General features: G+C 36.2%; 1 protein-coding gene across 2 annotated transcripts in view; it reads right to left on the minus strand.

The window, feature by feature from the left end:
- Nucleotides 1-2173: 2173 nt before the first annotated feature.
- LOC146494465 (metabotropic glutamate receptor 4-like) overlaps nucleotides 2174-26541 on the minus strand; it is a 214981-nt gene continuing 190613 nt past the window's right edge. For both annotated transcript variants that reach the window (XM_085146101.1, XM_085146100.1), the window contains 5 exons: nucleotides 20679-20879; nucleotides 13077-13213; nucleotides 10618-11553; nucleotides 6248-6494; nucleotides 2174-2999 (listed from right to left, as the gene is read on the minus strand). In XM_085146101.1, the coding sequence (XP_085002227.1) occupies nucleotides 2950-2999; nucleotides 6248-6494; nucleotides 10618-11553; nucleotides 13077-13213; nucleotides 20679-20879 (1571 nt within the window). In that variant the 3' untranslated portion in view covers nucleotides 2174-2949. The remainder of the gene's footprint in view (nucleotides 3000-6247; nucleotides 6495-10617; nucleotides 11554-13076; nucleotides 13214-20678; nucleotides 20880-26541) is intronic.

A 26541-nucleotide genomic window follows, 5' to 3' on the forward strand; every position in this document is an offset into this window, starting at 1 on the left:
TATTATTGTAGTCAGACTTTGATCGCTTGGAGAAAAGTCAATTAACAGTTTATGCAACTGCCTTGTGATTAGAAAGTGGTTATCCACAGGTAGTTAGTGTTGGATTTACAACCTCTGTCCTATTTTTACTATATTGTGACTGAACCATAAGTAGGCATTCATTTAATCTAGAAGATAACAGAATACTCATAAAAATAATTGTAAATGTTTCTTTCTTTGCTAAGGAAATGCTTACTAAGAAGACACACCAACAACGTGTTAACAAAACAATCTTTTTATTAGAAATATCTTGTATAAAAATGAACATGCTCTACACAGCTTATTTTTTTTATAGATAGTTCATAAATATCCAGGCACTGTAACTGTTTTTTTTTCTTTTTTTTAATAATTTGGTACATAAAGCAGACATGATCAATCAATTTTAATAACATACATTAACTTGCCATTTAATTTCAGTCAGCAATTACATATTCTATTTTGTAACACAGACAGTGTTTTAGAAAAATAAAAGTAGGTGGGGAGGGGGGTCGTGGCAAAAAAACAGTAAAATGATCATATTCACAAACACAAACAATCCCACAAACAATACTTTATCAAATGAGAAAACAACATTTGCGCAACACCTTAGACTCGTTGAAGCTTTGACCAAAAAGCAAAATATTTGTAAGTTATAATCCTCTGCAGTAGTCTGGACTTTATGCCTTTCTCTCCAATTTTTCCACACAACTTTCTTATGGGTTTTGACATGCAACATACAATTTTTGCATTACTGAGGATAACATTTAATGAGACAAAAAATCCAGAGAATACTGTTATTAGTCATATTTTAGAGAATGGAAACAGTAATGGTGTTTAAACATTTTAAATTGTACACTCAATTCTTCCGTAATAATGTTTAAACTGAACAACTGAAAGGTAATACTGGCAACACAAACATGATGAAAGAACCATGGAACATTTAGCAGAAGTAGTTTAATGGATATGAGGCACAGAATGAAGGCAGTGGCCCTTATTTATCAAGCAAGTATTTATACCTTTGATTTTTTTATGTTCAGTACTGTGAAAACCAATTAATTAGTAGGCATGGAGCAGTGATGGAGCAGTGATGTATCACTGTAGAGATTTAAAGCGGTACTTAGAGACTCTTGAACACTAGGGGGCAGAAATACTTCAAAGTAAACCTGAGAAACTACCGGCTGGTTAACATTTAAACAAACAGTTCTTTTTGCACATCCTTTATACACAAACAAAGAAGTGTATCCTGCTGGTGTTATGTTTATGGCCTTTTGTCTATATTTGGGTTTCCAGCAATTTCTGTGGAAAAAAATAGGTGGGTCTTGCTAAACACCAAATCAAATTGTTTGCTGGAAGCAAGACATAATTAAGATAGCTGCCAAGTGGAAGGTGTACTTGCTACTACTTAGTACAGCATGGCTGTATCTTTTATTGATATATAATAATCAGACAATGGACTGAATGTTAATTTAAATTGTTACAGTATATGTTGAAATAATATATTATATTGCTAATTATGTTTGAACTTTTTGACCAGTTGTCTGAATTAAGTCAGTACCTTTTCAAAATTGGTATTAACGCCGGCTAGCTACTTGAGCCTTGTTTTAAATCAATTTTTTTTTAAAAAAATATAATTTATCATTTCCACTTCAGGCTTAAAATCCAAGACCCAGAAGAGGAATGCATTTTTCCCATAAAAATATTTTGCAAGGACACAGATTAGTCTTGCAGTGCATTTCTTCTATCCCATTTATCATATGTTGTCAGGCTTTAATAACAATATGTCTGGCATGACAACAGCTTGTTGTTGTCTTTTTTCTTTAAAAATCGACTATATCACAATACCCTGCATTAAGGTACAGAGTATACAGTCTTTATTATTTCTTTCTTATTGAATTTTAATCAAGACTCTTTTAGGCTAAATTTGTCAATTACTTTCAATGCTGCAAGTGAAATTTTGACAGTCTTGCAAAAGGCTTCAATAGGTGCATGATAAATAAGAGCCCCTTAATCTCAGATGTTTACAGTCAAGTGTCCAAGTCCTGACTGACATTTATGGAATGTGATCTCAACCATAGAGCTATTGCATGGCAATTTGTGTTTGGTTTGTTTGACTTATTTTCGTTCAGCAGAGGGATACCCCAAAAATGACATCTCCACTGTGAATGACAACGATGACAAATGTTGCATTCCATAGACGTTGACAACACAGCACAGTACACGTGATGCTCCCATAAGCATGCTCTGGGACTGTACACTAGGATTGCCAAAACGGTGGTGTCCTCATTATTATGAAACAGTAAAAAAAAACTACTGGGGAGACCCACTGCTTTATTTTCATGTGTTTCAGATATATTTAGTTTATGTAGGAATACTGAGTGTACTGTCGTAAGGCATGTACAGTCTGAAGAGTACTGCAGCTTTCAACCCCAAATACACCTGTAACCAAAAATAACTATTACATTTTTTACACCACTTCATTTCATCAGCTGCATTTGATAAAAACAGAGTGCTTTCCCCTGTTTTTACTGAAATGAGACAAACAATTCAGTATCAGAGAGAACTGAACTTGTGCTCTATACACTTCAGAAAAAAAAAAATCTGTAGGCTCCAGGTGGTTCATTCAGCCTGCATCTGGAAACGTCACTGATCAATGCTCAGGGTGGGAAGAGGAAAATTAACTGTCCAAGCTCCCTTACATCTCTTCTATCCCTCCTACAAGCTACTAATTTATCATAAAATTTGCATCCAAGCCTTTACATGATTCCATAAAAAAAATATGACATCCTTTGGAGTGACAAATTCCCATCTTTCCACCCCAATCCTCTGATGTAGCAGCTTGAAAGTTATCCAGTGTATCCCCAATATGCCCCCAGAATCAGGTGATTTCTCCTCAGGCAGGCCTTTTCTCCTCTTCCACGGCTCATCTCAGTCTTAGATGGCATGGTTACTGTAGCTTATGTATGTCTGCTTTGAAGCCAACACTGTAATAATAGGGAAGAAGAAAGAAGGGTTAAAAATGCAATGGGTGAGATTCAAATAGGCAATCATAGTGTTGGAATTCTGATTTTTGTAAAGTTCTCCTTATGAACGACTCAAGTAAACAAGCACAAGTGAAACTAGTTTTAATAGCTTGATGCTAATGTTAAATTATCTTAATGTCTCAAATGCTCATGTCTAAGATACAAAAAAAAATGTTAGTGATGTGTAAAATGCACAAATTCAACAATATCTGTAATCACAGCCCATCTAATAAAAGCTGCAACCAACATAAATATATATCATACAAGTATGATAAAAGAGGAACAGCTTGTTTTTATCTAACTAGTTGTTGATTAACAGTAACATTAGTTACTGTTAATCTTTTGATTGTTTTTATTAAAATAATAATAGTTTGAAAATATTTAGTAAAATTACTTTTATATTAAAAAGTAATATCTGTTAAATGTAAAAGGAATCCTCATCTAAAATCCTTTAAACTTCCAAATGACATTATTAGATCTAGTCTAAAAATCCAAAAAATATATAATGTACATATGACGTGACGTGAAATGGAATTATCCTCACATTTTACAGGTATATTATTTATTTTGTTGGTAACAGTATTCATTTAATGTATTAATTTATATTCTCATTTCTTTCAACAGAGTTTATCGTGTCACCTTTCTCAACACAGCAGACACTGTAGTTTGAATGCATCATGGAATCTGTGATTTTCATTGGTATTACATTGGTATTGGTATGTCATATTACTCTTTCATTGTTCACTTTTGATGCTGTGTGCTTTATTTTTAGAGTTGACCACCACAAATACTCATCTTGGTTTAGGCAGGAAAACTGCTTTGTTACAATTTGGGTTAAAATACTACAGCAGCTCTTTTTTTTTTCAATGCTTTGTTGTTAGTTTGGCATGGGTGCCTTGAGGAGTCACGAAAACATCTGTGGTGCCAGTATAAAACCATCTTCCAACGCTGACAGTAAATAAAAATGTAACAATTCCTGCCTGTGTCATCTGAAATGACACAGGCAGTTTCCCCCTTGTTTTCCCATGAGATAAGTCTGTCTGGTAATATTGCAGACATTTTAAAAACATAGTATCATAAGATTTGACAGCAATGCAAAATTATTCAGAGTCACTTGAGTTTTGCACTCATATGTACCTGGTTCTACAGCATAGAAAAATCAGGAAAACTCTCTATTTTTTTAGATTATACTATTAAATTGCAATTCCAAAATACAAACTACTGAACTACCAAGCAGTTCACAGCAGTAGCATAAAATACGGGAGTAACCATTCAAATGCAAGTATTTTAGTGCATGCAACGACCTGTGGTTTCTATGTGCATCAAGCAAAGCATGCAGCAGTCAATGTATTACCATTCTTAACTGTGGTCTTTTACATGTAAAATACAATTAAGGCAATATGTGATCTGTCCCGGCCGTATAGCTTTTGCTATCAAAGTTTGATAATGGTTCTAATTATTCTTTTCATTGTTTGTGGAAATTTGTGAGCTGTGAATGAAGCACATAAGTCAGATGACCAGAGGGCAGACCACAGCAATCATAACAAACCCAAACCACTGGTCAAATGTGACTGTCATACATACAGTACCTATGAGTATGTGTGCAGTCATGCTTGTCTGCACACATATGTCTGTGCAAATGTGAGTGTATGCGTAATTTTTAAAAGTAAAACTGTCCTCAGCGAGCATGCTCGGTGGTGGTAATCACACTACCAATCTGCCAATCTGCCTACAGCAGCCTTGGCTGATTGAATATGTCAGAAGGGATGAATCCAATCAGAAGACGGCTGAAAGCCAGAGTAGGGGCAAAAGTGCTGCAGAGGAGAGATGTGCAATGGTAAACACTTCTGGTATATTTGTCAGGGCCATACTGGGTGGGTGAATGGGGGCGGTATTCTTGCCATTTCAACCAAAGCATATCTTCCAAGAAAAGCATTGATAAATGAACCTTATTTGAATATTTATATGCTGCGAGGCCAAGATAAAGAATAGATGGTCCAGAAAGAATTGGAGCTGGCAGACCCATCTGTCTTTTCCTGTTCACTCTTATTGTTGTTGTTGTCCCATTACCACAAATTCCTTCTTTTGTCAACAGGGAAACAAATTACAGGGGACACATGGCTATCGCTTGTCTCCTCTCCGGCAGAGGGTTGTCATCTTCTCCCATTAACAGGCTTTACCATGCTGATTGGCCATTTTACAGCACCACACAGCAATATTGTTTATCCAAGTTAATATCCCTTGGTCCAGGGTGGATTTGTGAGTGTGTGATTAATGCTTTATGTCATTCAGGGTGCTGAATTTTAGCAGGGATGCTTTTTTGCATTGTGTAGGCAGGCACAGGTGTTGTGGTGAACATTAGCAGAAATCAACAGGGAAAAAGTGCTCACGGGTGACAGAAGAGCAAAGTTATTTTCTAATCAGGTTACCTGAGAGTCTAAAGTCCCTCACAAGGCTCCCCTCCCTCAACACAATCTGACACATAAGCACAAAGAGCAGTTGTTAGATTCACAGTTTAAACCAGAGGTTAAGTCTCAGCACCTATAAATGGGTTCTGTAATTGGATAAGATATACTGTAACAATTCCCTTTCAAGATAGGAAGAACACATACACGTAAGTGTAAGTTGTCTTTTTTTAGTCCAGATATATATCATGGTATATTGTTCAGCTTGTCAGAGTAAAAAATCAGTACCTTAAGTAATCACAACATGTGGGGGTGCTTGACTGGATTTATGCCTGCCCCCACACAGGCCCTGCCTGTTCATACCATTTGTCTTGGTGATTGAAATATCCTCATCTTCAACACTGAGCTATCCTTGCTTTTATCCCTTTCAGAATAGTATGGGCCCCCTGCCACACCTTCTGACTGGCAAATCCAGTATCAATATAGTTTTTGAAAATTAAACTATTTTGCTATTGCATACTATAAAATTAAAAAATAATCCTTCAAATATAGAAAATTAACTTCCAGTCTTTTTTGAAGGGAACACTTAACTACTACTTCACTTATGTGCAAGTGAGAAGCTAATGTGACACAACCCCTATCACTTCTAATTATTCCCATCGTTCTGTTTGTCAACTGTTAAAGAAAAATTTAATCTTCACTTAAAAGGAGTTCATTATTTACTGCATACAGTGTGCATTAACAGATGCTGGTTGACCTGTCTTTCCTTTGTTGCATGGATGGATGTCATCGTGTGATACTAACCTTGTGTTTCAAGACTTTCACAAAGTTCAGATTTGGCCTCTCCGTTGGGCCTCAGGCCACCTTTAGGGTTGAACTTGTTGGACATGGTGGCTGCAGTGACCACAGCCTTTAGGCTGCGTTTGCGCTTGGGTACATTCTGCTCTGGATGGAAAAGAACCACGTAGACTTTGGGCATGTAGAGCATACCCAGAGAGACCGATGCACTGAGGCTTATAGAGATGGTTAGGGTTGTAGTCTGGATGTACATCTGTATTATAAAAGAGATAACAGAGACAAAATAATAATTTTTTGGAAGCACTGTGTCATGGAAAGAAATGCGATAGTCTCAAATTAAACTGCGTACATAACAAGACCAAGTGTTGCTCAGAGCCTTCCCAGTTCAAGCTACAGAATGAAGTCACTCTCCTTTAGCTAAAAGGAAGTTTAGTGGACGATATTTCTATGTTTCACATCTTATATAGCAAATTGTAACTCTGTGATGGAACACAGGAACGTTTATGTAAACTGGTGGCTCCTGACTTCTACCGTCATTTCAAGGTTTGTTTATTTTATGATATGCATATAAAAAAAGCCCCCCTGATGCATAGATGTTTTTACCCTGAGGTTTTAGACAACATCATTGTGTGTTTTCTGAAGCCAGTGACAGCTGCTACTCACAGCTGGGTAGCAGACACATAGCTATAGGCAACAACTGGGGAGTGGAAAGAAACATCCTACAGCATAATAAAAAGGTCTATATCATAAATTTTTCATTTATGCTAATCATCTTAGAACTCATACACAGTACATCTCTAATTTGTTACTGTAGAGAATGCGACGAGTCAGGGCAGAGATTAGTAGGTAGACAACATTTGGCATTGATTCATTTAAATTTCTGTTTAAGGTGCAAAACCAGTGAAAAATATGAAAAGACAGTGTCCTCAATTTAAATGTTAGTTTCATGAATTTAACAAAGAAACTGTGATCCCACTTCATCTTTTTCCCAATATCATTGTGTGAAAACCTTAATTAAAAGGGGAAGTAGAGAACAGCTTACTTTGCCTCTCTAAAGTTGATGAACACAAGGCAGTAAGTGTACAGTGAAACACAGCTGAGAAACATCCTTCAAAGAGAGTTGCCCAAGGTTTTGTTTGACATTACATTTGCAGACATCACAAATGACAGAGCTGTCTGACATGGGAATAGCCAAAAGGGCTCTTGTCAACAGTTATAGATGATGTTTTCCAACATACAGTTGTGACATTCTCCAATCAGCCATAACATTAAAACCTCTGGCCTTATATCCACTAGATCCCTCTCATGCTGCCAAAATAACTGAACAATTGAGGCATAGTCCACAAGACCTCTGAAAATGTCCCGTGGTATCTGGCACTAAGACATTAGTAGCAGTCTTTAAGCTCTGTAAGTTTGTGATGTGGGGCCTGAATGAATCACACTTCCTTTTTTTTATTGTAGGGGTTTTGGTGTTATTCTTTTTTAGTTATTCTTATGTTATTTGTTCTGTACTTGTATTAGATTATATTAATATATTGTGTAAATTTTGTTAATATCAATTTAATAATGTAGTAAACCAAGAAAAGAGGTGGCTCAGAGATTTTAGGGTGTTTTTCTGTAGTGTTCTCTTTGCTTGACGCATTGCTTAATGTCGCTCTCTTTGTATGGTTTCTTTAGGAAAAGAAAATCACTCTGAAAATCTGGACTGCCCTTGCAATTTATTTCATCTCCATAAACCTCAAACCATATGGTTGCTAAAAAAATGTTTTTCACACCCTGAAAACCCTTGAGAGAGTGAGACAGTTGTCTAGTCATCAGAGTTGTGTCAAAGGGCTTTACACTCATCCAGTTCTTCTGCTCACAACCTTTCTCTTACAGAATTTTAACTAGTCCAATGGCCATCAGTACAACTAGATGTCAGTGTTGTAGCACAAGACAAAAATAACATTGGAAGTTAAAAGGTGGTTTGTGTAGCATCAATGAGTGTTTTTTGGATTCTATAGGTATTATATTGTAGAGTATTCAGTTAGGAATTGGAAAAGGCAATGCCATGTCATGTTGATGTAAAAAACAAAATGTAGAGAAGCTCTGTTGAAATTAAGCTACCTAAAGCCATGTCAGTTTAGAGAAAAAAAGATGTCAGTGGAAGATGGAGGTGATAGAGCTTTGTGCTCCATCATTACTGCAAACAGCACACGAGCATTCCCTGGTGATAGAGGGGGAGTGTTGTAATCTCCTGAGAAGATTACACATGGCCTACGGTGAGTTTGGAAGCCTAGCCCTCTAGAGTACAGAGTGGAGTTACTCTGTGAGGGCAGCCAAGACCCTTGTCCACTTCTATCAGCCTTTATGACATAAATATTCCTTTACCTTCTTGAAAAATGCTCTTAATCAGTAGACTTCCAGAATTTTGGCTGAGAAACTGTGTCATTTGAAACATGCAGCTCTATGGCCTTTTCATCCCAAACCATATTCTAACTTAGGTTCTTTCCCACCAGCCTTTGTGTTTAAGACTTTAGGCTGTGAATATATCAAATTTAATGTTTTAATATGTCTGGTCTAATACTCATTCTTTTATGACAGGCCCATCCAGCGACAGCTTTGAGGGCTCCATTGTCTGCCGGTAGTAGCAGCTACACCAGGACAAAGCTGGATGGCAAGCCTCTTCTCTCATGAATAGGGAAAATACATACTGACACATAATGAAAGGAACAGACTTGTTTCATGGCAGACATTTTGACGTAATTTTGAATCTCAATACGAAAAGCATAGCTGTGATAAAGATGGCTTAGTTCAGTGTAAAGAGCCAGCATAAGCACTTTCAGTGGAATCATATCACCTAAGTCCAATGCAGCAATCATTAACACATTTAAACTGTGACAAGTTAAGATTTCAGCTGCAAAAAATTGTTATCTCTTCCTTAGAGATAACTGTGCTGTTACTAGGGCACTTTTTGTTGCTCTCTCCTTGTATTCATTTAAAAATAATGAAATTAAGAGCAGCATTATTCAACAAATCTTCCTATTACATAATATAAAAAATTGTAGGGTGAAGCTACAGCTGATAATGTAGTTATGCAAAGTGACAATCAGTTATAAATTTATATATAATGGGTGTAATTAGAATAATATTTGCTGAATAAATAAAAAATAGTTCATCTGTTGATCACTGTTAAAGTATGATAAGCATGAGAAGGGGCCTTTTTCATCAGTCGTTATAGTTTGTGATGCTTTTTTGTTTTGTTTTTTTCTGTTAGACTGTCCAAAGATTTAGCTTGCGGTGTAAATCAATATGACCTTCAGTCTTAGAACCTGCCTTTGATTTGTATATGTGCCGGTTCAATTTAATTAAAACCCCGTAATACAGAGAATAATTTCTCCTATCATTTCATCCACCTGCTTTGCACTGTTGGACATACAAATGAAGGCCAGAAATGATTTTCACCTTGGCTGCCTCATCAGTGGCTGTGTTTACGTTCATGAACTTGCTGCCATTTGCCATAGCAAATGGCAGCAAGCATGCTCACAAAACAACTGCTATCCATTGTAAGACAACCATATATTTCTTTTTTTTCAAACTAAGGAGCTTTTTTTCCAAAAAACTCCAGATGTTATATCAGAATATTGGTAGCCAATGTTCATGCAAATTTATCCCCACCCTTTTATGATATTAACAACCCAAAGGCTGCTATTATGGCTATAGTACTCCCATATTGAAGCTTCTGTTGCAATTGGTGGTTTGACTTTTCCACTCTCTGCTTTTTAGATGTACATCTGCGCTGTGCAACCTCAAAATTAGCACTTGTAAGAGCTAATTTGCGATTCACTTTCAACTGACAAGCAACATCAACAGCCACAGTAATTTTATGCTACTTCTCAAACATGCGTTATCTATTTCTGTGTGCATGAATGTGCAGTGATTGATTCAGCTTCACTGGGTGCAAATACTGAGTAGTCAAACACACACAGAAAGACAATTAAAGAAAACATATCCAAGCAAACTTGAGGTGAATGAATTATTCTCACGAGTCCACTTTAAAAGCCTTGTAATCCCACAGTGGAGCACAAAGCCCATCAGCTCATGATGAATAGCTCCACATATACAGACACATGGAGCTGATGCTTTACAACAAATAGTTTGAGTGGCCATTTTCTTCATAATAAATAGCACAGGAAATATAAAAGAACTACAAATGGAAAACTGACATGTGAACATGCACAAGTGAATTCACTAGACTATTGTAGCCTTAAATAGAGAACTGCTGTTGAAAGCATACAGACTGCACTGGCATCATACCATTCTAAACCAGTTACACAACTGGGACAAATTCAATTTGTGACCTTACTCTTCTAACAAATTTTAAATTTGATATTTACCTTTTCCGCCGATTGTGAGGTCCCGAAGAAGATAGGGATAAAGGCAAGCCACACAATGCAGGTGGTGTACATTGTGAAGCCGATAGGCTTGGCCTCGTTGAATGTCTCTGGAACCCCTCTAGTCTTGATGGCGTAAACTGTGCAGGTGACCATCAGAAGCATGCTATAACCCAGCAGACAGATGAGAGACAGGTCTGATATATCACATTTCAAAACGCCACGGGCCATGTCGGGATTTGCTGTGCGCTGGTCTTCATAGTCTATGATGGCTTGTGATGGGTCAACACCAAACCAGATGCAAACTCCAAGGAGCTGCACTGATATCAGACTAAATGTGATAACTAACTGCGAGGCTGGGGAGATAAATCGAGGGGCACTGACCGACATCTTGCCCTGCTCAAAAATCCTGTAGATCCTATTTGTCTTGGTAAGCAGTGCTGCATAGCTTATACTCATACCCAGACCAAGGAAAATCCTTCGCAGTGAGCATATGACCACATCAGGAGCAGAGATCATAAGGAATGTTGTAGCATAGCACAGAAAGATACCTGTCAGCAACACATAGCTAAGCTCTCGACCAGATGCCTTAACAATTGGTGTATCATTGTAACGCACAAAGGTTACAACCACTAACAGAGTGGCCATAATCCCAAAGACTGCAATGAGGACTGGTATCACGGCCCATGGTGAGCTCCACTCTAGCTTGACAATGGGAATGGGAACGCAGCCAGTGTGGTTGTCATTGGGACGCAAATCAAAGCGGCACATCTTGCAGGTGTAATTGTCTGCCTGATACTGATAACCATCACAATTCTCGCAGTGCCAACAACAAGGAATTCCCTTCACTGTCTTCTTGCGCTGCCCGGGACGACAGGGTTGACTGCATATAGAGGAAGGGACTTCTTGTGTTTCACCAGGCCACTGCATGTCATTAGTCTAGATGGAAATGTAAAAGAAAAAAAGAGCTTCAGTAACTCTGTCTACACAAAACATTTTTTCACATTTTTGTGTGTTTTTTAATCTATTTCCTGTCTATATACTTGGCTTTTTCAAATGTAGTACACGCAGAATGTGCATGAGTATTGTGTATTTTATTGACATAATTTACTATATCTTCCTATATTTTAATCATATAATTGTAAATATTTTCAGTTATTCATTATAGTACAATTGAAAATACATTGAAAGGGTTATTATTGAAAGAATATTGACAATATTTATTAATAAAATAATTAAGATATTAAGACACTTACTACATGATATATGAGTTACATTGAGACTATTATTTATAGTTATTAGCATGGTTTCATTGCATCTAAGTTAAGTTTTATTAACTTAAATGGGTGTGGAAATGGACAGGAAAGTTTAATTCAAACACCCAAATAGTTAAATGATTGTTCTGACATTTCAAAAATTATGGTATTTCTTATTCTTCTTAGAGCTCTCAGCTACTGATGTTGGTGAGCTGGTGTTATGTGTACTGCCATAACTCAGCTTCTTGATGTCTATAATAATCCAAAATCCTATCTACAGTATGCATGTAAACAAAATAAGAACACACAGAGGGAGACTTATGAATCATTCATAGCAAAACATGATGGATACATGTTTTTCCTCAGAGGGTTTGGCATTTAAAATATAGTAGTTTTGATACTTAAATATTCAGACACTGCAGATTATGTGCACTATGTATACATTAAAAAGGAAATTGGTATTAGTGTGTTAAGAATGACAGCAAATGTCTGTGCTAATATATTATTAAAATGATTAAATAATTTAAAAAAAAAAGACGTGATTGCACACTTGTGTTTTCAACTCAGCTGCTGCGGCACCGGTCCAACACACCAGGTTACAAAAATAGAGAAATGAACGATTGTTCAAAGCTAAAAAATTATGTCACATCTGTTGGTGTGCACTGCCATTGTGGTGTCGCTTGGACCGGCAGTGTGACTTGGTATACGGTTAGCATAAAAGTGTCTTACACACCATAGTTTCAGTACAGTTTAGCAAGTAGTTGGTGGGTGTTTGTGGATAAATTAACATCTTCCATGAACACTACAGGTGACCAAGGCAATTTTCTATCAACCAAACCAATCATATGGAGGTTTTTAGTATATCACATATAACTTTGAAGTCAACTGCCAGCAAGCACTTGCAAACAGTGTTCACAATGGGGAATTTTTTTTCAGTTTCTCAGTCTGTCCAGTAGTTGAAACAAGTGATTATAGTTTCAAAGCCATGTGTTTTTCAACTTCAACTTTAAAAATTGAACTTTAATGTTAACCCATACTTTGTAGAACTTTTAAAAGTTCAATTATTGATGAAAATTTGAAATATTGCTTCTTTGAATCAGTTAAAATTCAGTTAGTTATCAGTTAACTGGGACATGACCACACAAAATCTACTCAGAAGAAAGCATACGATATTTCAGACATACCTAACAGTTTAAAAATACATACGTCTAGGTGGAGTTGATCTGTCCAGTGACCAATGATTTTGTATTCTGTGGTGTTTTTTGTTATCTGGTATTGGTAGATTTCATAACGACCAGGAGCATCTCCATTCTCATTGAAGACCACAGGGGTGCCAGCAATTCCTAAAGAAGATAAAGGCAAAAAAAAGCAGTGTAGTTATTTTGTTTTAAAGAGGATACTGTTAAAGCTGAAATCCAGTGTTGAACATTGCCATAAAAATTCAAGGTTTGATTTTCATGCCCTGAAATTAAATGAGGCTACAAAGGGAACTTCAACTTTGTGCTGCTATAGTGTTAATGACGGCAGCAAAATAGATGTTGACAGGCATGTTCTCCAGGTCCTCTGAGAAGGGCCAGGGCTGCTGTCTGTTCATGTTCCCGTTTCATTTCACACTCTTTCATTCTGCTTATTGCCCCATTGAGTGTTATCCACTAGGTCCCCACTCAGAGTGCTAACGAATGACAGCACTGATTTTGATTACCACTTTGAGGTCTCTCTCATCCCTGCTTTTCTTTCCGAGCCAACCTACAATCCCCTCTTGAGCTTCAACTTGTTATAAAATTGTGTTTTAAGGAGTTGAAGATTTACAGAATTAGTGATGAGAGCCCACCACCTCACTTGTGAATGAACCAATAATGGTATCTCAGTCTGGCTGTTTGGTATACCATATTTGTTTTTTCTCATGTAATGAAATCTGACACTAGTCAGAAATTCTTTAACATATAACATAAAAATCATGCAGACGCTTGACAGTGTTTTCCAGCACTAGTGGGAGTTTATCATGTTCCACAAGTATTGACTGTACTGTCCTCTGTGATAACCAAAAAGGGAATTGTTTGTTTGAGTGTTTTGTTCTTTTTTAATAGGTCACACTATTGATTGTTGATTGTTGTTTGAACCTGTGAGCCAGATTTGGAAACCTGTGAGTTAAGCCTTTCGACCAGATGTATTCTCTCCACCAGTGCAGATTTGTGTTTGTCAGAGGTCTCATCAAAATCCATAGAACGTAATTGCATTAGTGTCATCCTGGTGTATCATCCAGAGAGCATGTCTGAGACAACAGCAGGCAGTAATTGCAATTATGAAGATTTTCTTGCTCACCTCAGCAATAGAAGAAATTTGAGTAGGATGTGTATTTCCACTAATTTGATTGCCTTAATCAATTAGTTTCACATCTTGGGAGATCTACATTTTGAGGAAACTGAAGACTGAGTCTAAGTGTTTCTTACTAACATGGAAATCAAATGGATAATACATTAATGTATGGGCATGATTAACAAGTACTCACATTGCAGGTCATTTGAAACGTGGGCAGTATCCAAATATTTGACCATTCCAATATTCTTTTGTTGTGTCACTATGACGTTTGCATTTTTGGCATTTAAATGCTTGGCGTCGTTGATGCCATCTTAGTGAACTTTATTTCTTACTTTTTTTAAATCACATTACAAAAAAAATCTAAGGACAGTACTGCTTTCCATTTGAATGGCTTTCTGTACTGCAACAACTGACGCTACAGTTCCCAGACCACCTTTCCATGGTTATTATCGAATCAATTTGCCAGATTTCGGGCCCCAAGGTGTTGCTGATCATCTTTTCAGTATTTACTCTTCAGCTTTTATTGTCTTTTATGACACTGGGCTCAAGAATAATGTAGTCTTTCAAATAGTATCAGACCATCACAGTTTGGTGTTTTGCTTAAGACCTGTTATTATGGTATACACACACTGCAAGCTTAAATTTGTTATATTTGGACATTTTTAAGAATACGATACAGATCAACACTACATATGATTTGCTCCACATCTACAGTATGTTTTGTGAAATTTGTCATGCTAGTGTTGGTGTATTCTGGCTAATAAACAAACAGAAAAATGAGCAGTCTAAGCATACATCAGTGAAGTTTAAAATTCCCTCCATACCACGCATGAACATCAGTCCTGGATTCAGAGTAATATATTACTGTGATATTTTCTGGAATATATAAAGATATAAAATTTCCCAAGTTTTCGTATTTTAACTTGATATGTTGCTCTGAAGATATGAGACATGCTTTATCTGACAGTGGTAAAAAAAAATCCTCCCAAAAACTCATAAACTTCTGCATAATCCTATTTGCACCGACTAAGCCTCCTAACAAATAGCATTTTGGTGAGGAATATCGACAGAGAGTCACTTCTCTTAATGTTTTGCTTTTAACATTCTGTTGTTCCTGGTTGCAATACATGTAACCAGAAAGTAGCTGTTTGGCCCTAGTGTATATGAAGATTTGACCTTTTCACCTTTGTGTTATTTGTTTATTTATTTAATTTTGTTACTCCACTGTTGACTTCCAGACCCTTGATACCATTGTCTCTGTTTAACACCGACATGTAAATAATACCCTCCACTGATTGTTGTGCCCTCCCATCCTCTTATGTGTCAGTGTAAATGCAATGCCTGTTGACTGCTTTTGGGTTATCTTTTATTCCCAGACCCACTCTCTGGGCTGTTAATAGACACACCACCACAGAAGACCCTAAGAAACAGAACTTGGAGTAATTCCTTTGACAATTTGAAACATACTGTATAAATAGCTATGTTGAAACCCCAGACTAAAAGACAAATATTTTATTATGACATGTTTAATATTACTTACCTACTATCAGATTTATGGGCTGCAAGGTTTACTTTATAATGCTAAACGGAAAATAGTATTAAACAGAATTAAGTTTGGACTTTTTCTTAAATCTAACCAATATCAATTTATTTCACTTTATAATAGATAATAATCATGGATCAAAAAGTATCAATTTCATGTACAATATTTCTAAAGTTTTTGGTATCCTTTAGTCAGCATGTATGTCTATAGAAAATCCCATAATACACAGGGATCATATGGATGCTGACATTGTTCAGAGCTTTTAGTCTCCGATTCTGTGAACTGAAAGACTCTTAAAAGCAAAGCGAGCTAGGCAGGATTCCGGTAATGTGAAGCATTGATTTTCTAGCCATCGCTGTTGAAAATTCGATGGCTTCAGTGCTGACAAACCTTCCAGTAACATAAAACCATGAATAAAATAATGCATAAAGATTTGAAGAACACTAATTTTGTACTGCACATCTATACATATAGCATTGCTGATTAAGGTTTTATGGTGCTACGAGGATTGATCTTTTAGAACTAACCAAAGATGACTCCTGGATACAAATCTAAACAATGTCTTTACCTATTACATTTGTTTAATTTTGCACAAATATGGATTGACCTCCTTGCACAGTAATAAGCACACTCACAAACACTTTTGACATAGACGAATTTCCTGAGTTCTGCAGTGTTTCCTTTCAGTGTCCATTAGGGATAAAAACTGAAAGCTGCAAACACAAGTGTCAAGTTAAACTTTACTATCCTTGACAAGAACAATTGAGTTCATGTTTGCTTAAGTCAAACAGACACAAAATTTAGGCCCTGACTAATCGCTGGACAGTTGGATGCCTGTCTGGTATATCACATAATTTTGTTAGTTTTACAGATGGAGCAGATTGTTGATCTTTTATAACTGCTGTTTGCTACTGTATTTACAGTAGGAGGCTAAGGGGATGTTTTATGTTTAAAATCCTTACTTTGTACTTGGTTGAGTCAAGAAAAGGTTGTTAAAAGCAAATAATGGTTGTCTGTAGGAAATGAAAAAACAAACAAACAAGGACTTACATTTTTAATTCCTTTCTTTGGGGAATTTGGAGGCCAGGTTAACACCTTGAACTCTTTTTCATTTTTCTGAAACAATTCCTGAACAATTTTGCAGTATGGCAAATCCTATTACAAACAGGCAACTGCCATCAGAGAACACCTATGTAGTTATTAGGTAAAAATCACATAATGCATGGAAGGGAATCTGGCAAATCAGGAGACAAGTACAGCGAAAGGTCATGCACTTGAAATTAAGCCACAAATAGTGCAAGGCTGGAATACTGTACCATTTAGAGCACAAAAACAATTGAGCAGCTACGACAAAAATACACTTGCCGGCCACTTTATTAAGTACACCCACCCAACTGCTTGTCAATGCGAATATCTAATAACCCAATTGCATAGCAGCAACTCATTGCATTTAGACATGCTCAAAATGAACTGCTGAAGTTAAAACTCATCATAAGAATGGGAAAGAAAGATGATTTTGACTGGAGCTTGGACTCACAGCCTGGGTATTTCAGGAAATGCTCATCTACTGTGATCTTTCTGAACAACAAATTCTACAATAAAGATTATGGTCTGAAAATCATCTAGTAAAGGGAATTGTTCTGCTGTCACCAGATGTGAACAGAATGAGAAGAAGAGAATGCCTTTAAACTTAGATTCTTCTTTACTTTGATTTTTATCATCAGTTTACAGTGGTACATTATTTTTAGTTTACTATACATGGCATCCTTTATCTATTTTCCATTATCTAGGAATTCTCTGTGTGAAATACCTCACTGATATCTGCTTTGATAGGATAGGAAGACAAAATGAACTTAAATAACTACTTGTTACAATCAATGTAGGTGGAAGAGCATCTCTGAGAACACAACACATCAAAGCTTGAAGGATCAAAGCTGCAGAAGACCACACTAGATGTTACTTATGTCAGCTGTGAACAGGAAACAGGAGCTCAGCAACAGGAGATTGGAAAAATGTTGCCTTGACTGATGAGTTTCAGTTTTTGCTGCAACATTTGAATGGTAGGGTGTAAACAATGTGAAAGCATTGATCCATCATACTTTGTATCAACTGTATGTTTTGGTGGTTCTGGTAGAATGTTGTGTGTTATATTTTCGTAATACATTTTAGTACTAAAATAGTAGTAGTAAAGATTAAAGAAAGCCCTAAGTATTGTTTCTGACAATGTTTATGACCACATCTTCTGACTGGCTTTTCCAGCGAGATAACGTGCATGTCACAAAGCTCAAATCATCTTAAACAGGTTTCTTGAACATGACAGTGAAGTCTCTAGTTACCAAATTGCCTTTGGGGTGAGGTGGAATGGTAAATTCATGTCATAAATGTGAAAAATATTGTGTCAAAATAGAACAAAATCTCACACTATTTTGACTCTATGCCATGAACAATTAAAGCAGTTCTGAAGGTAAAAGAAGTCCAATCTGGTGCTAACACAGTCTACATAATAAAGTGTGTGGCAAGTGTATTCGCTAGTAAGTGATTTTGCTGATGTGACACAGGTGCTCCTGACAATTGGTGAGAAAATAAATAAGGGGTTGAGGTAAAAATGATTTGGTATATGTGGTCGGCAACAATATTTATATAATTCACATGCCTCATGCCACATGCCAGGACCCAGAGTTTACCAGAAGGAGATTATCCAGAATATCACACTGCCACAGTCAGCTTACCTTTTTTGCAGTGCATCCTACAGCTATCTCTTGCCCAAGGTTTTTATTAAAATTTTATGGTGTGCAATAGTCCCAGCCCTTCCATCCTTTATCATTTATTGAATCTTGGGTGCTCATGACCCTGTAGCCAGTTGGACTTATTTTTAAAGGTAGTTGCCAAACTTGGTACTTCCAAGATAAGGAAAACCCAAGAATATCTTTATCTAGCTTTTAGAATCAGGTCCTTGTCAGTGCTATTCAGATATTTATGCTTGCTCATTTTTTCTTCTTCCAACACATTAACTTAAAAAATGTGTATTTATTCCCCACCCCTTGAGAGGAATTATTTATAAGACACGGCAGTGTTGTTTACTTCATTTGTAAGTGATTGAAATGTGTAACTGAACTGTGTAATTCCTACAGCCACTAGAGGTCTATGTGAATTGAATGTAAGCATTTTATGTGTGAAAGCATCCCGCTTATAAACACTAAGAGTAGGATTCATCGAAGCTACTGGCCAAGCTCCAGACAGATACGTTAGCAACTGACGTCTGGATTCCAAAGAAGTGGAGCAGATGTCTTTTGCTTCATCGACAACTTTCTTAATTGTGTAATTTACTGTATATTATTCTTGTCACATACTTAGCTGTAGAATGATTATCCCTGACCGAAAGATCCCACTCTATAATTGTCATAGTAATAAATGTGTCCATTACTATATAATTATCTGTGAGGGTGGAGCAGGTTTGAGACTGTGTCAGACCACTCATGTTGCATTCTGCTTGATTGCATGGCCCTCTTCTCTTGTCATATAATTAACTCAAGCTGTTATAACTACTTACACTGATCTAAGGTAGACCTCAAATTTTCATATGTTGTTTATTCAATCTTTGCAAACTACAAGATTATCTTCATGCCCATGCTGTGTATATATGTACCTTTTTTTTAATACGGTAAGGTCAGTTCTACTTCATAGTGTCATTATACAGGCTTTTGTGAAATTATGCAAATAACAGTGGCAGTTTTAATCACATGCTGAAACCAGATGAAATCCATTTTTTTGTCTTGGGTCAGCTAGTGGTAAACAGTATTTCTCTAAGTTGAAGTATTACAGTTTTAAAAAGAGACAGAGAGAAGCTGAACTTCTAAGTTTGAGAAAAAGCTACTTTATTAGCTGCTCCCTTCCTGACGAAATGATTTGTTTCCCTGGCTAGAACTGATTCAGCAACCTTTCACTTGGTAAATGAATATGTTAACCACTACACTATGGAGGCAGTAGGTAAGTAAGAACAACTTGATGAAATATGTATTTACATTTGCTTACTAAAGTCAGAAAAATTCCAGTTTTTTTGACCTTTATACAGTTTTATAAGCACAACAGGATTTCCCTCAAATCATACACCATCACACTTCAGGGATAGTTATGAAGCTAATAACAGCAAAAACAAATGATGAAACAAATATTCCAGTCTCTAATAACCCAATAAAACAAATAAACAAATGAAAACCTTCAAATGCAATTTTTTTTTATGACGACTTATATAATGGTAGGGTAATAGCCATGCGACCTCTGTTATTTATACATTAAATGTAATCAACTCATATCTCTTTCTGTCTCGGAGACAACTGCATCCTGTTTTTGCCAGCGACACTTTACATTGGACAACTACTGGAAAACTACCGATGCCCATTTCTGTTGAGCCTTATGTTAACGTGCTTCCCACTCTCATTTACATATAATTTTAACTCAGCAGCAAGTGTACTTAAAGCAGCAGATCTCCTGTGTGGGCAATTCAATGCTTACATGATAAGGCAGGAAATCTCACAAAGCGCAGTTCCTGCACATCATCAACCATGATAAAACATGCTGTTCTGCTGGTGATTGTCAATCCTCCTACAGATCTCAGCCTCAGTACTTGCTGGAAATAATTTACTTTCAGACGCCTGATAATTTGAGACCACTGCATAGTATATGACTAAAGGCTCTGCACGAATATGCTAGTGAACCCAAAAATGCACCAAAAAGTTGTACTCACATCTATAAGGTATTCTGGTCCTGTTTTGATGGTTGACTGATATATTGACACATCTCTATGATAAATATTGTTTATAAGGAAAGACATTTCATTCCATTTGATACTTTAGCTGAAAATACTTCCCAGACTTTCTTGTCCATCTTGTTTTCACACGGCAAAATGGGTTAGGGTTATGTGCTTTATCAGAAGTAGGAATACATACCTGTAAAGTTGACACTGCGGATATATTTGAGAAGCAGTGTGCCATTGATAGTGTCCATCTTGGAGCAAAGGCCAACTTTTCCAGGACAGAGGTCTTTGTGCATATCATGTAGAGCGTGAGCCATTGCGTACACTGCATCTATAACAAACTGAACCTTCCCCTCCTGTTCATAGGATGAATCTTTTCCGATCCGCTCATGGTCTGAAAGAAAACAATAACAAGATAAAAAAATAAGAATTTGTTAAATCCACACCTAAAACTAACCCCATAAATGTGTGTTTTTTTGTTTTTTTTTAAAACCCAAGTTGATTATGCTCACTGCTTATTTTAATTTATATGTTTCACTTAGGTTTCCATGCTGTGTTTTACTGGCTGAGTTGCTGCAATCTTGAAAGACAGTCATGACTAGAATCTTTGATATGAAAAACCATCATATTTAGAACAAAAGAGCTGCTTGGCAATCAGTGGCAAAAATAAAATAAGAATGATTGCTAATGTTTAAATCAAGCAAATGATAACCTTTCAAAGAAGGCGGAATGCTCAATTGTGAAAGAGTCTTTTTTCCACTAGATTGAATTTGAAAGAGATTGGCACTGAATTGTGTGTGTTAACCCTTAATTGTATAACATTTCTTATAAACATCAATCACAGAATCTCTTTCCACAGTATCCAAAATGCTCTCTTGTGAAGCCTTTCTCTTTACAGCCTGTTGATCACTGATTAGACCAACTCAGGAATATTCGGCAAGACTCGTATAACCTCATCTGCCTTTTGCAATGCTTTAGATAGACTTTGCATCATGCAAAGATGTTAATTGAAATGAGTTTTATCTTTTAAACTAAGGAAAAGTTTATGTTGCTTGATAAGGCAAGGTATGTTGCAGTTGTTTATCCATATGTTTTCTTAGTGTTTATCCCCACAACATTATATGTTACCTATTGCACATTAATCGTGCATTCAGAGTGGTTGAGTGGCAGGGAAGGAAAGGTAGAGATGGTAAGAGAGTCCTAATCATTCTTTAGTTTTAATGCAATTAGTTATGACAGGTGTATATCAATCATAACTAAGGTTGTTGTCTTCTCTGTAAGTAAGATTTCAGTTAGCAGCTTAATCCTTTCTATCATCCAGTGTCCTACAAAGTAGGTTAAGCATAAAAAATGGCAGTTAGACACTGTTGCTGTTTTAAGTCAAGTGTACAACAATCAGAATGTACAGGAGTTTAATTGCAAGGTTGAGAGTTTGAACCTTTAAAGGTATCGTGAGAGAAAAAAGTGAGTTTACAGCACATTAGCTTGTTTATCATTAAAGTTTTATACAAATATCATGGAAGAAGCCTGTTGATAACTGTTATATTGCCTTGTGGTATGTGTCCTTGTTATGGGGTAACAGGGGAGCCAAATGTCTTTCATTCACCTGCAAATCTAAAACTAACCCTCTAAACCTCTGTCCGAGCTGTTATTTAATTTTTAAGATGTGAAAATTGTGCGAGAATTAGGGAAACGGGAAGAAGACAAAGAGTCACAGGTCTCACATTTTGTTCCAGTAGATTTTAGTGCTGCTCCAAAGAAGAGAGTTGATAGACATACCTCGTGTGCACTAATTTAACCAGCCGTTTATTTGAACACATCTTTTCTCTTTGTAATGGTTGGTAATTTTCTGCTGCCTACGATTGAAGGAGGATTACTGTCTGAATTTTAACAACCTGAAATTAATTGTGTGCAGTGTAATTGTCCTCACCTGCACAGAATGTGACAAATATCTTTTAGGAGATGCTCAGCTTTTAAAAGAACATGAATTAGAGCGTATTGCAAAAAAATCTCAGAAAATATGACAGGAAAGAAAAGTGACTGTTGAAAGTACGTATAACGTGACACTTTATTCTTCTTTGTGGTGACAGCTTGTTCAAATCACACATCAACCCTAAACCTGACAACCTTTAGTAGAGGTTCATTTTCATTAGCTCAGTAGATGGTTTGTGTCACCCCGTCTCTTTATGTTTTGAAAGGTTAATGCATTTTTACAACAATTAAATCTTCTGGTTTTGAATTCTGCTCAGCATGAGAAGAAAATGTTTTTCAATATCTTCTCGAAAAAGACTTCAAAGTATAATTCCCAGTAATGGCTAATGACAACAACACATAATGTGGAAAATTAGCAAAAAAGTAATAATCAATTAGAGTTGCAAATGTGTGTGCTGCGCATTTGTAAGCTGTTTCACAATCACAGAAGAGTTGTTTTTGCTCTGACATTTGATAATAATTACATCAAAAATCTAATTTGAATTATTCGCTCGCAATCATTAAGGGAGAGGACTTTGTATACTTTGTGACATTTCTTTCAATTGTGGTTAAAGAACATCCAAGGAGGAGTGTCAAAAAAGTCACAGTTCTCTTATTTTAAGCTATTAATCATTATTATGCCTCATATTTTAAGAACCAGTTAAGTAATCTAAAGATTATGATTATGGATCCAAGTAGCCATATCGTAGGAACACTATAGTAATTGTTTGTAATAGTAAGTGTTTGTGCAAAAAAAATGTTTTTAAATTCCCAGACTCTAAAAGTTGTACCCATAGGTAATGCTGTAATAAGTAAGTTCCAAAACCTTTCTAACTTGTAATCAACAGTTTTTATGATTTGCTCCACTGTCTCCTAACTGCAGTACTTGCTAAAATATTTTCTCTTTGAAGGAGGTAAATGTTAATAGCTCAGTCTTGGTCGACCCTGACCATTGCTACTTGCAGCTATGTTTTACATGTTGATTCTGTACTTTCATACTTTGTTCATACATTTCTAGAGGAGATTTGCAAATAATGAGAAATGTATTTCTTCAAATGTGTGGGCATGGTATGTGTGCCTTATGTGATTTATGCAGTTTGAGTGGACTGACTGTAATATTCCTATAATATGATACACAGCTTTTTGTGATTTTTTATTTTATTTTTTTTTTGGGGGGGGGGGGATCACATTAGAAATAGAGATTAATGGAGAATGTAGAGTTTTAAACAAAACAAAGACTTCTAAGTATTTTTTTTTTTACTGAAGCGAGAGGTAAAGTCATATGCTTAGTTTGTGGAGAGCAGATGGTTGTGTTTAAGGATTTGATTCAACATTATGAGACTGAACACACAGAGAAAGACAAGAACTTTATTGATGCAGAGCAGGAATGGACATCTAAACTTTTTCCATCTAAAACAAGGACTTGTTGTCCTTGTTGCTGCAGAAGCAACAATGACAACAAATTTTACACATCCAGGGATGGAGTGCTCAAGACCAACTATGTGATTTCCAACAAAATTACACAAAATACTGAGCTATTGTCAATGGGGAACTGATCAGAGAATGTTTAGCGAACTGTGAAAAGTGAGCTGAGGAAAACAAAACAAGCATTTAAGAATGTGCCCCTCCAGGTGAAAAATAGCTAGATGTAAAGACACTGAAGGGAATCTGGAACTTCAGCTGAAAAACTAAGTGGACAGTTTAAACTTTTCCTTCCTGGCTCTGTGATAATGTTTGCAATAAAAGAAAATTCTGCATGCAAGTTCAAGAAAGTAGCTGCATGCTTGGATAAGCTAAGGCTGAAAATGGTAGGTGTTACTACAAATGGTGTTTAAAGCAGAAATGACTAAAATGAGAAGTTAAATTGATATGTTTGTACTGTATTATACACCAGGTTTTCTGTTAGTGCTAAAATTTAACCATGTGATTGATGTAACTAAAATAGCTAACTTCGTCAGTGTAATAGCACTGTGTCACAGACAGTTTGTTGCATGTAATTATGAAACAGCTTGCATGGAGACATAGGCTACCATACAGCTGTCAGGTGATAAAATGCTAAAAAAAAAAAAAACAACAACCCCAAAACAAATATATGCAATCAGAGAGCAGGAATTCAAGAGCTTTGTGAGAAGAAAGCCATTGACATTTCTCAGCTCTCAGATTGAAGGTAAATCACTGATTTGTTACTGATGTGCACTAATGAAGCAGTTAAATACCAAACTGATAGGCAAGGGCTGCACATCAAATGTACAGCTTAGGCAAGGTTTTCATGAGAAAGTTGCAGTTTCTGTCAAGCCTGTTTGGCAGCAACATTCTTACTTGCATATCAACAGTGAAAGAAGCCATACCATTGGCTGATCACCACGGCTGGTACTGTTTTATGTTAGGAGCCCTTCTTGATGAGATTTCATGGGGATTTGAAGACTTCAAAACAGTTGAGAGTGAAATGCACATGATTTCCTCTCCCTTCACTTGCAGTGTGGATAATGCATCCAGTAATGTTCTGCCAGACCTCATTGACCTGTAGTCAGAGTCACTGCTGGCAGAGCATTTTGAGCCAGGATCGCTGTTGATTTACATTCTTCTTTCATAGAGGAAAACTTTCCTTATGTAAGGACAGATGCACAGAATATGTTTTTTTTTGTTTTCTCTTTGGAAATAAACAAACATTCTGAGGAATGAAACAAATGCAGATACAGAGTCTCTAACAGTGACAATCATCTGTCTGCTGTCCTTCACTGAACCTGAGTTTAATGCACTTAGATTAGAGCCAAAAACAGACTCTCACTGAACAGGGAAAAAAAGAACTGAAGTAATTAACCTACAAACAATACAGCAACAGCACTTTGTATAAAATTAAGTCTTGCAATGATTTTTGTAAATGTTGATTAAATAATGATAAAGCGTTGGTGTTTTTACTATGCCTATTTCACATTTTCATTGCCTTACCAATAGTTTATAAAGAGATAAAGTTAACATTGAGCAAACGTGAGGTCAGTTTATTGGTGATGCCCTCCAAAACAGTCACAGTTTCTCATGTGGCAACTTTGGAAAATCAATTGCCCATTCCTGATTTAAATAGTTAATATAATGTATATTATATAATGTCTGTTGGGGAAATTGCTTCCAAGTTCACTATCAGATCAATGAGTGGCTCACTGACATCTTTCTTTGTAATTTGGAAAGCACGAATACTCACACATTAATTATTATCACAAAAAAACTAAGTAATGTTATTGTTATCCATATTGTTATTGGTTAAAACTGTTTGAACTGTCTGGGTAAAAATATTTGGGGAACTCGTTTATGTCTCATTAGTCCCATCTATATAGAAATCCTTAATAAGGTAGCATATTTGATCTTACTTTAACAGATACCATTCCTTGACAAATATTATGATGTTTACTTTTAAATTTTAGGCAGCTTTTCTGACTAAAAATTGAGGGGAAAGTAACTGCATGTTGAGTTGTGCAGCAGTAAGGTCACCAGTGCAAAACAAGCATTAATGCGAATGAAGATGAAACCTTGCAACTGTATCCTTTAATCAGTGCTTGAGGAGTTTCTATAAAGGCAAACCCTGAAATTCTGAAAGAATATTACGCTCAAGAAAGCTAGAGATCATCCTGCATGCTCTTGCTCACAATGTGCTTTTGATCAAAGGTAAATTTTCTTTTTTTGTCCTCTTTCATTCCAGGTGAAGGCTAAAGCAAAAATCTGATTTTATGATCTGCTTTCTTTCCTTATCATGCTAGTCATTAATTGAGATATCTGCCCAACTAATGTACTTATTGTGCTTTCTTGTAAGGATACAGTGCTGCCTGCTATATATTGTAAATATAAAGCTTTACAATTCAAGCAGCTTTAGTGCTACATTACTGTCTATATAGGATACATTAGTTTTTACTCTTTTAGCTACATTAGAGTACACGTTATTAATTATGTTGCTTTTGTTTACATCTGGTTTAAAATGTATCTAAAATGTTCACGTAGGCTGTTTGTATTCACCATCATTTTGTTTCTTGCAGATTTCTGCCCACAACACACAAAACAGCTGAAAAATGAAAGAATGCGAATGTATACAAATT

This window comes from Neolamprologus multifasciatus, chromosome 20, assembly GCF_963576455.1.
Source record: "Neolamprologus multifasciatus chromosome 20, fNeoMul1.2, whole genome shotgun sequence".
Classification (NCBI taxonomy): domain Eukaryota; kingdom Metazoa; phylum Chordata; class Actinopteri; order Cichliformes; family Cichlidae; genus Neolamprologus; species Neolamprologus multifasciatus.